Below are 11,416 nucleotides of genomic sequence, written 5' to 3' on the forward strand. Positions count from 1 at the left end.
GGACGGGTAGAGTTTCGGTGCCGACAGTCGGCTTAAATAGCCGGGCTTGGCACCACGCGGCCCGCCGGAGCGGCGCCATGAGGCACCATCGGTTCGACAGAGGAGACGACCTTCAGACCACCGGGTTTCAGAGCGTTTTCTTGTGGCACCGCATCGTCAGTCCGACGTGGCGGACGCGCCCGGGCGCCCCCTTATCCGCCCCATATTTGGGTTGGATAATGAGGGGTGTTGGTCAGTCCGGGGGTTTGAGGCCCCTTTGAGGAGCCCATCTATGTCGAATTTTCGTGACCGGCCAGTGACCGTGCCATTTGCGGCTTGGCATGTTGATGTCCCTAGCCAAAGTGGAACTTTGCTGGCGATCTGGCGGCTTTCGCTCCAGATTAGATCAGATCAGCGACGGTGACAAGCACGCGTGGGATCCTTCCTGGTGGCTCTTGTGGTTTGGCGAGGTGTGGATGGCAGCCCTCTCCCTGAACTCAAGAGGTGGCACACGCAGGTAGTGCCCGGTGTGCCAGGGCTCACATGGTGGCAGTGCTGATACGGGTGGTCGCCGAATCTGGGAGGCTAGATCTGGGGCTTTGAAGGTGGTCTAGCTGACGCACGAGATGTCGAATGGAGGCTCGTGGGACAAGATCCAGGTGAAACCCCAGCGGCCGGAGCCGGTGATGGTGACACCCTTGGCTGTTTCCTTCTTGGAGGCATCATCGAGGTGAATTTCGTGCCTCCTTCCGCTACCTCCGAGGGAAACCCTTGATCAGTCAATCAGATGATGGCGACACTCAGGTGTCTTCCCTCCCGTGGAGGCGTCGTTCTTGTAGGTGTGCATTGGCTCGAGGAAGCAGTGGACGGTTTTAGAGGTGGAACGGCGTTTCATGTCACGCGTTGACGATTTGGAGTCTCGGCGGCATGGCATAACAGGGTCTCGGCGATAGATGTGTGATGATGGACGCGCGGAGGGAGGTGTCATTGTCTGGCGTTGTGGTAGCGTCGACGGTAGGCCTGGCAAGGTCGATGCGTCAGTACCTGCTCTGAAGATGGATCGGTGGAAGACGGCGGTGACAACCTCTAAGATTGCGCCGGACCGGTGTGTGCCCCGGACCGGGCAATACGATTTGGTTGGGGCCTCCGACTTTAGATGTTAGGGTTTAGTGCGAGGTTTGTCTAGTATTCCGCTCGGACAATTGGCACTCCTTCATCAACTGGATAGAAGTAGCGACAGATGTTGCCAAGATGGTGGTTTCAGACTTATTGATGTATTTCTTTGTATGGTCTTTGTGAATAATTAATAAAATGACTGGATGCATCACCCAGATGTAGAGGCGGGGGTCATCCTCCTTTTTGATTTTTCTTACAAAATAAACCGATAGAAAAACATACAATTCAATATAAGTATTTTTTTTTATTTATTAATCAGAGGTATCTAATGCCTATGTCGGTTAAGATACTAGCCTGTGCGAGAGCACGGATCGATGGACTACAGTATCTAATGATACTAGTTTTATGTCATAAATATTTATGTTCTATTCTATAAATTCGATCAAACTTACAAAGGTTAAAGTAGAAACTATTCTACATGGATATAACTGTAGTAGAAACGATTGTATGAGACTAAATACTACTCTCTCCATCGCAAATATAAAAATTTCAATTTGTCCTTAGTCAAATTATATAAAGTTGGCCAAGTTCATAATAATAATATCAATAATAAAAATAATATTAATGATAATAATAATAACAGCAATGATAATAATAAACAACAACTACTACTACGTACTAATGATGACGACGAGGATGATATGAAAATGAAATACGTACTATTAGAGACATTATGAAACATACTTCATGAATTACCTATTTGATGTGGTAGACATTAACACTGTTCTCTATAAAGTTTGATAAACTTATAATAGTTTGGGTTAGGACAAAAAAAAACTTATATTTTGGAGTGAACGAAGGAATATTAATTTATCTTAGCAGATACTCCTACATAATACTAGTCCTACATAGCATAATATTGTATATACCATATGTTAGGAGAGAAGGAAACAAGTTAGGTAATAACCTGTTTTGTACGATCGTCGCTGTTGAACAGGAGGTAAACGATACGTAGTGCATCTACTGGGCAATTGATTCCCATTTCCGAATGTTGCTGTTGTGGCCATCTGTTGCTGTTGTGGCCATGATCCTTCCAGCGGAGCAGGGCCACTGATATCTGACGCCAGATCCGGGTGTACTCATACAGTTCCTTGGGGCATTCTATCCTTGTATCCCAGCCAGTCGCAATGGATTCAGAAATAGGATTGAATCTTGCGGATTCGCATACCATGATGATCAGTTGTGCCAGTGCTAGCATGGGTTCCTCATGCTCCTCCACATCCGGGTATCGTGACATCATGCGCACGGCGGCCCTAGCGGATTCCTGGCCCAGGCAAATTCTGCCCAGCCTCTCGTGGATAAGTTCATACTGGGCGACGTCAGACCACAAGCGGTAGTCCCAGTCTAGGCGTACAGAGTTGTATTCTGGTGGGAGTTGCTTGTCGCCGCTGCGCCGCCAAGGGTAGTGTGGGGCAAGATCGTACCAAACTCCGTTCTGGTTCATGAATCCAGCTGCACAGCATTCATCATCCCGGATGGCTAGGGTCGTGGACGACGTCTCCTCGCCAGCCACCACTTCCAGCTTGACGTGTATCCACCGCGGTGGCTGTTGAGAATGGCGTCGTCTGGCGAGCACTGGGTGTTTACCGGTGTCGAGGAGCACTTTGTCTTTGCAGCCATGCAAGGCATCCTCGGGGTGTTCATGGCGCATGAGCACGCCACGCAGCTCCTCGATGGATGAAGTGAACTTTTCTCTATCCCCAATGATGAACACAACGTCTGGTTCTCTCTCCACCGTCTGCAGTTTAATGACCAACGACCATTAGTTGTTTGGATCATCCATTACACGATCGACATGATTTATTTCCTAAATACTAAGCTTATATATTAACCATTTACCTCCTCTTGAGGCCAGGTGACGTTCACTTCAACTTCAACTTCAATATTGGCATCACCTTGATCTTGTGCAAGGGAAGTCCGTCTTGATCTTCCACAGTCGTAGCTGAGCCTACTAGCTTTCTCGACAGGCCGGTCCCCAGGAGCTTCTTTAATATCCAGGGCCGCCATGTCGATATGAAGCCGTTTACCAGATGGCACAGAAACGGAAGATTGCATCAGGATGGACGTCTCAAGGTCACGGGGGAACTCCTGCTCCCCTTCAGTTCTGAAGAGCACAATCGGGTTGTCTTCAAAGCCATCAATCTGCGCAATGATTTCACCATGAACAGTGTACTTCTTGCCTCTGATCTTGTCTGTTCCCCTGTGAGCTAAGTCATTAGGTCGCCAATATTTAGGTGACTCGCCTATGAGCGGCAGCTTCACCTCCACCTTCGCCTCTACTAAGTTATTCATCACCAAATAAGTGACAACAATCTTGCGCCCATGGTCTAAATTGATACTGTGGGCTACAACTTCGGTGGTGTCTACATCCTGTTTGCGGCAATCCCATTTAAACTTCTTTGTGATGCTATCACCACTGCTTTCCCACGGTGGGAGGACAACTTCCATGCCGAAATATTCATACCCTGAAATGCGTCTGCCTTTATCTGTCAACTTCAAAGGTACAATTCCCTGCATGAATGCATTAATTGAAGGCTCACACAGATTGATATTGTTTCTCCAAAAACCAACTGATATGATAAGAACTTCTATCAGCATGTAATAGTTGAGAAGCAGTAGCTCACAGAACAAAGAAAGCTCAACAAATTAAAACTTTAACGAGAAAATCCTTCCACGTCAAGGTGGCGAATAAAATACAAACACCACAATAACACAATGTAATGCCAGCAGCACCAAGCATTGGTGTCATGACGCTAACCCTCAACCTTCATCAACAAGCACAGCACAGGCGGGTTAGCGTAGGTTGAGGGAAATGATATATTGTTGCATTTCCTGATACAGAAAAGATAATTTCTCATTTGGTTTGCCGAGCTTTCATGAAGGGTTACATAATTTTTACAAACAAGGAATGGATAATTCTACGTCTTATGCAATTAGTTTCTCAGACAACATCGATGCTAAGGGACCAAATGTGGTTTCCAACGGACCAAATATTTGAGGGACCAAATATGGTTGTCAAGAGACAACACCACTACGTACACACAAACGGGTTATGTTATGCCAGAAGTTGCTGATGATTTCTTTGGCAATGAAGGTGGTGATGAAGGGGACGGTTATCATGCCAACGAAAACAAACAAAAGGAGTTCTTCGCCGCCTTATTGCAGCATTGTTTTGTGCCCTGAATGTTCCTTGCAAAAGGTATGTATGCCTTGAAGACGGGAGTGGAGGATCCTTTGTACGAAGAGTCTGGGGTTGTACTAAAGAGTGGACAATATTGTGATTTGTCCTTCAATTGTTGATGTTCAAAGCATGATATGGTTGGTCTAATGCTAGCTTTAACGAGTTGCTATGTCTTTTGATAACCCTCCTTCCGAATGAGAAAACGTGTCTACTAATACCTATCATGCGAAGAAGCTTACCAGTCGATTTACTGTAGGTGTCTAAATAATCCACACGTGTAGGAATCATTGTATCATATATTCTGGTAAGGATTATGAAGTCTTGCAGAGCTACCCAAATTACATTGTGGTGCCACTAGGTACAAAACTAATGAAGATTATTGGGAAGAAGAGAATGGAGCCTGCGTTTTGAATATGAAGAAGCGGAATAAAGAACCAAAATAGTTCAAACCAACTAGCCCCAAAGAAGAGACGATAACTCTTACAGAGAGAGAAGGATTCCTGCTTTGGCGATGTGGTACCTCCCTGCGATTGATCGCTTGAGCTGCTTGTTTGCAAACCCTAATGATGTTGAACTTATGTGTTGGCATTCTTCTTTTGAGCGCAAGAATGACGATGGAAAGTTTCGACACCCATCTGATGCCCAACGGTGGAAATACTTCAATGACACATACCAGAAATTTGATAAAGGACCAAGTAATGTAAGGTTCACATTGAATGTTGATGGGATAAATCCTTTTTCTGAGAAGAGCAGCAAGCACACCACATGGCAAATGATCTTGACTATCTACAACCTTTTACATGGCTATGCTAGAAGTGGAAGTACCTACACAACCTGGAGTCGATATTTTGCTACCACAAGGCTTACATCCAATTATTAAACCATCACTATTCAACAAAGGCTGTTGTTTAGATTTTATTGGGAGAATGCAACATCCTTCATCAAATTGACATCATTTTGTGTTGGTTGCTAATCAATCATCGCAAAAGTAGACTGAAGTGGGTTCTCTCAAGAATAAGCATGACTCACCATGAGGAAGTTGAGTTGTACATAAATTCGGCACCCCTCAAACTTTGACTACAAACGTAGGAACTTCTTTCATATCTAAGGAGGTTCGTGAATATATTGAATCTTATAAGTTAAATTGCTCACTTGATCTCTATATTTTCTCAAGCCAATGGTAAAACTGAGTGAAGTAATAAGATTTTAATTAGTCTCACTAAAAACAAAATAGAAGATAATCATAGAAGATGACATGAAATTCTATTTGAAACATTGTGGGCTTACGCATAAACTAGACATGGTGCTAATAATAGCTACTTCTTTTGAGCTTGCTTATGATCAAGACATTGTTTTACCTGGTTTAGATTAATTAATTAATATGGCCAGTCTAATATTGTTTATAGTGATTTAGTGATTGACAATACTGGAAATTCATGATTTAATGATTGGCAATATTGATGAGGCCACTAACAAGAGACTGAATGCTTTAGACATACTGAGAAAGATAAAGCTAAAGTTGCAAGAGCTTATATGAAGAAAACCAAGTTGGTGCCATTCCAAGTGGGAAATCTAGTATGGAAGACAATCCTAGCTTTTGGATTAAAAACTAACAAGATGTATAAACCTATCTAGTCCATATCCCAAGTATGGCCCTTAGAAAAAAAATGGCCAATGAATTGTGAGCATCATGTGTAGAAACTTTTGACATTACAGAATGTTTTTAGTATCGAAGCTTTAAAAAAACTAGGGTCATATGTTATACTCCCTCCGTTCCGAAATAATTGTCTTTCTAGAGATTTCAACAAGTGACTACATACGGAGCAAAATGAGTGAATCTACACTCTAAAACATGTCTACATACATCCGTATGTTGTAGTCCATTTGAGATGGCTAGAAAGACAATTATTTTGGAACGGAGGGAGTAGGTCACAAGTAACACACCCGTTAAAACTGAGTGGTTTGGATTGCCCAAACCACATGACATGGTTTTGGTGAATTTGAATAGAAGTCAGCGTTATTTTTAGACTGTATCATATTTCAACTTGTATTCCAGGCTATAGGCCTCCCAACCCTATAAAATGATGGGCACACAGGCGATTAATGGCATTTAACAATCAGTCCAATATACAAAATTGATTACTTTTTTTGTCTTTCCAAATCTAAAACCCTTTTTCCTACCTTAATTGTTATCTTCTCTTTGTCTCTACCTTGACTTGAGGTGTTCTAGGCCATCTTGCTAATCCTACAATAACCTTAGGTGCACCCTGATGGGCCCCTCTTGGATGGATATTTGTAGGGTGTTGTGATCTATATGGTCATATTTTGTGCCACAATCTGTGATTTTTATAAGTAAAAAATATTGTTAGAGATCTCCAGTCATAACAAAATATATAATGTCAAAAATTATTAGTATGCTTTAATTTCTATCATCAACGAAGGGCAATTTCTGACCTAATCAAGTTAGTCAAGGCAATAATGGAATATTTGTATGACTAGTTCTTTTATTTGGAGCCAGCTAATAGGAAGGCATTCTTGAAATTCACTCCCTAGAACATTTCATTTATCATTATATACTACCTATGTCCTCAAATAAATCAACTTATAGAATTGTACCGAGTAAAACATTTGTATGTTTGCCCAAAGTTATTGAAAAGAAACAATATTGATGATACAAAATTAGTGTGATATATTTTCACAGAATACTTATTTGATGTTTGTATTCTTTCATATAAAGTTGGTCAGACTTACAAAAAATGTCTTAAATATAACTCTAGAAGTTTATTCATTTTTGGAGATCGAGGGAGTATGTACTTGCGATATTGAGGTTCCTACTAGAGCTGTCCAAGTTTGTTGTTTCTTGATGCACCAAATATGCAGAAGGGAGTTATTACAAACAAACAAACAAACAAACTTCTTTATGAAAAAATATTGGTGTACCTGTTGTGTTTGCCCCTCGTGAATTTGTTCCGTCTTCTGCTTATAGTAGATTGTATTTTTGCGTTTTCCCTCATCGATGACCGTGATGCTAATAACGGGGAAGTTGGAAGAGATGGCAAAAATCTCCACCCAGGTTGGTCCAGAGCCCGTAACATCAGTGGAGTCAAGCACAAGGTTAATGGACGCTAATGCAGTGCCTAGACCATGTTTGCATTTGATGGGCCATTTACCAGTCTTCTTCCACTTGAGCAGTGCGGCTGACATGCTTCCCCAATCCCACATGATATCCAACAGCCGCGAGGTGAGTCCCGTTCCCCCGTCCCAGCCACCTACAATGGTGTCGAGGAAAGGATTCATCCTTGCGGCCTCACAGATCATCACCATCAGGCCCGCTAGTGACAGCCTGGTGAGGTTTTCATCAATTTTTTTCTCCGGAAGGTCATTTTCATTCCCAATTCGGTAGCGCGAGAGTCTGCTCACGGCCCTCACCGCGAAGGCCTTGCACAGCCTCGTTGACATCAGCGTCTTCTTGACTTGATCCTTGTTACTGAGATTCATTAGTCCCCTGTAGCTGACGTCCCACCCTTTCAGCTCCTTTGCCTTGTAACCTTCCGGGAGCTTCATGTTGTCGTTAGCAGCATTGGCTGGAAGCTCAAACCACTGTCCGTCCTCGTTCGTGAAGCCCTTGACGTACAAGTTGTCCTTCCGGACAGCCAGGGTTGTCAGCATTACCGTACTGCCAGTGTTGTCCTTCTCATCAATAGCACGCAGCTCGACATGAATCCACTGTACTGCCTTTTTGGCACTTGGCTTTGCAACGAGCAGTGGATGAGCTTGAGCTTGGACACGACATGAATCGCCCTCAAAGATCTCATCCACGACATCAGAACCCTCCTTGAGCTTGGACAACTTCTTACGCAGCTCCGTGATGAATTTAATGTGCCCTTCTTTGTCCCCGATGGTGTACCAGATGGTGTACGATCCTATGAAATCTTCACGAGCCATTTTGTCGGACTGTTCATAGACATAGAGGTTCTACTAGTTTAGTAGTACACGTGTATGTATATAAGAAAAATAGAGCAACATGTACACCTCTAATTAAACATGATCATGCGCGTACAATTTAAAGGAAATGCACATTAAGGAAAGAGGAAACGGTTGTGAGAATGTCATATCTATTTTATAATAAAACACTTCGGCTTCGGTACAACCCCTAAACACATCAACGGAGGAGATCTCTTCATACCCCTTCGTAATAAAGGATAGCATCGTCTTTCTAAAAAAATACATCGCCCATGCCTAGTGTGCCGATACGCGTCATGTGTCTATACCGCCCGTACATGGCACAGCGTACGGCTTGTTTTTTTCTTTTTTTAATCTTCAAAGTATGTGCGCCACAGGGGATTCAAACAGCTTTCCCAGTTGACCATTTTTCAAGGTTAAGAAAATAAAATATAAAAGAAGAAAAAAAAAGGTAAATGGCCAAGCCCTGTACGCAAGAGGGGTGTAACATACGGCCTATACATTCCGGTGGGCGACCCACCATAGATCCGAAAGTGGGTACGATTTGCCAAAGGTCCATATTGCCCATTATATGTTTAGTTGGGGAGGGGGGTGTACCTAAGCGGGGCTCTCATAATATAAAAAATTCAACATTGTGAAGCTTTCCAGGATTTATATTCAGGAAGTTCCAACATAATGTTCACCCCTTAGTGAAGTATAGTGAACGTGTTCTCCAAATGAAATCCTGTTTTAGAGTTTGATGGCTAAAATCGGACTCATGTGATAGTTTGATGATAAAAACTATACTTCTTTATTCTAGGAATGGTTACACATATACAATCATGAGACGGACCTTTGAAGTTTTAGGATCAACTTCTTCCTCTTCCTTTTTGGAATTTTCCTTATGTTGGTTGGAGAAAGAAGCCCTTATCTTGTTTTCTGTTACAAGAACAAGAATATGTAATATATATAGGCTCAGTTTATAGTATCAAAATAAAAGTAAAAGAATTAATCTCAGGTGCATCAAGGATCAGAAAAATACTAAAATATTAATGTCTGGGACCTCAAGTGTATCAACGAATCAGAAAAATACTAAGATATTAATGTCTGGGTAAATAGGTATCACACTATGGGGATTGCAGGTTTCGTTTGTAAATTCAACCATGAAATTACTGTCAAAAACACATAATCTACCACAATTCAGAGTTTTGATTTCTGAAAGTAAGCTGAACACAAGGGTTTGCAACTGTTAGTCGCAAGGTTTGCAACTGCGATTTCTCCGTATTTTAAAAAGGAAGTGTATGTGGAGTTGTGGACATAACTGTGTCAGCTTGTAATTGGCTATGTGAGAACAGATCCAAAATTAAACACAAAAAATTGAGGCAGGCAGGATATGATTTTAAAACAATACTAATATTCAACTTAGTTGCCAAATACTACTTTTGAGGAATTTAATTTCTCACATACTCGCTGCATCCCTACTTCTTTTTCTAAGAACAATATATATAAGATAATGGCAATTAAATTGATGGAACTAGAACCATGGAGATCAACTCTCCGTTTAACTGAAAACAGACCTTTTGAATATTTCTGGTTTAACAGTTTAATAACCTGTGAAGCAACATGTTTATTCTCGCAATAAACATAAGCAAACTTCTTGCTTTTCCCATTGTGATCATGCATTTGCACCTGCATTTATAAAAAGGTCTCAACTGCAGAATAAAACAAATGTAGAAGCGAAGCCAAAGACAATAAACCATGTACTCACGCGCAAGACTCCTCCAACTCCCTTCAATTCTTTCTTGAGGACGTCTTCTGATACATCGCTGCCGCCAACATGGACTACACATTCTTCATCACCCACATCGGATGATTGTGCCATTTTTTCCTCGGTGGCCGGATTATGTGGGCTAACCGCTGTAAGGTTATTATTAGTTCTTTTATCAGCTATGGTCGGTCTCAAACTATCATCTAGATCACTCCTGAATTTTTTAACGTCATTGTGCATGATAAAACATGCGCTTTTCAGAAAACTATCTTATTCTTGTGATGAAGCGTGCTATCCTAATTAAATTAAATTCTAGAGTTGTTCCAAATCAAAGGTTGACCACAATTATACAAAACATCATTAATATTTATGACACCAAATTAGTAGTACATAGATACATCATAAAATATATTTTCATAATGTGCGTATTTGGTATCATAGATGTCGTTACCCTTTTACTACTACATAAAATTGGAAGACTTGAGATAGTTTGACTTATGATGATTCTAGAAATTAATTTATGTTGGGATATCCTCCTCCTGACTGGGCATTGAGGAGATTAGTAGGCCCACATCCACATGTCATAGGTACGGTGTAGCTCAAGTAAGTGAACCAATCTTCAACATACATCTAGAGTTCTATAGACATCTAATATTTGTAACTTGTCTTGCTATAGAAGGGGGAGAAGTATGTGGACAAGGACACACACATGCAACACAGTACAGAGAGCATTCAAGCCCTTCGTGAGCAGAGTCTCCAAGGGAGAAAGAAAAGGAGATTAGAGAGGAGATCTTGCAATAGATCAAGAAGGGTTCGTCCTCAAGGTTGTGAAGCTGCAGATCTACATCCTTGGTACATCTAATCTTAGTTCCCTCATCATTTGGTGAGGTTTTTCTTTACCCTAACTAGCAGCCCCAAATTTTTGCTGCTGTTGCTGTCCAAGATCTGTAAAATCTCGCCTCTAGTGCTATCTAGTGCAAACAGACGTCGCAGCGCGTTCATCGGGCGGTGTCCAGGGGGCGCGGGACACACACCGCGTTCATAGGGGCACCAGCAGCAGCAGCTCGCCTAGGGTTAGCGCCGCAGCTCGCCGGCGGCGGCAGCAGCAGCAGCTCACGTGGGGGCGGTGTGGAAGCACGGCTCCCGCCGGGTAAGGGGAAGAGAGGGATAAGAGAAAAGAAAGAAGCAAACCTCACTTGGGGGCTGTGGGGCGGTGCCGGTCCCCGGTCGCCGGTGCCGGAGTTGGTGGCAGCCGGGTGAAGGGAGGCGTCCGAGGCGGCGGCGGCGGCGGGGACTAGTGAGGGCTTTGAGAGAAAATGAAGAGAGAGAGAGAGAGAGAGGAGGTTGGGTGAGGGCTTTGCAGAGAAAAT

The 11,416-nt window shown here is 42.6% G+C and overlaps 1 protein-coding gene across 1 annotated transcript in view; it reads right to left on the minus strand.

The window, feature by feature from the left end:
* The window catches only part of LOC119366644, a 19,391-nt gene extending 8,084 nt beyond the window's left edge, over nucleotides 1-11,307 (minus strand). The window contains exons 1-7 of the mRNA XM_037632407.1: nucleotides 11,238-11,307; nucleotides 10,047-10,195; nucleotides 9,856-9,967; nucleotides 9,132-9,217; nucleotides 7,277-8,290; nucleotides 2,995-3,666; nucleotides 2,063-2,893 (exon numbers count right to left, since the gene is read on the minus strand). Coding sequence (XP_037488304.1) covers nucleotides 2,063-2,893; nucleotides 2,995-3,666; nucleotides 7,277-8,290; nucleotides 9,132-9,217; nucleotides 9,856-9,967; nucleotides 10,047-10,160 — 2,829 coding nt within the window. The 5' untranslated portion in view covers nucleotides 10,161-10,195; nucleotides 11,238-11,307. The remainder of the gene's footprint in view (nucleotides 1-2,062; nucleotides 2,894-2,994; nucleotides 3,667-7,276; nucleotides 8,291-9,131; nucleotides 9,218-9,855; nucleotides 9,968-10,046; nucleotides 10,196-11,237) is intronic.
* Nucleotides 11,308-11,416: the final 109 nt, after the last annotated feature.

The sequence above is a fragment of the Triticum dicoccoides genome, chromosome 2B (genome assembly GCF_002162155.2).
Source record: "Triticum dicoccoides isolate Atlit2015 ecotype Zavitan chromosome 2B, WEW_v2.0, whole genome shotgun sequence".
Lineage (NCBI taxonomy): Eukaryota > Viridiplantae > Streptophyta > Magnoliopsida > Poales > Poaceae > Triticum > Triticum dicoccoides.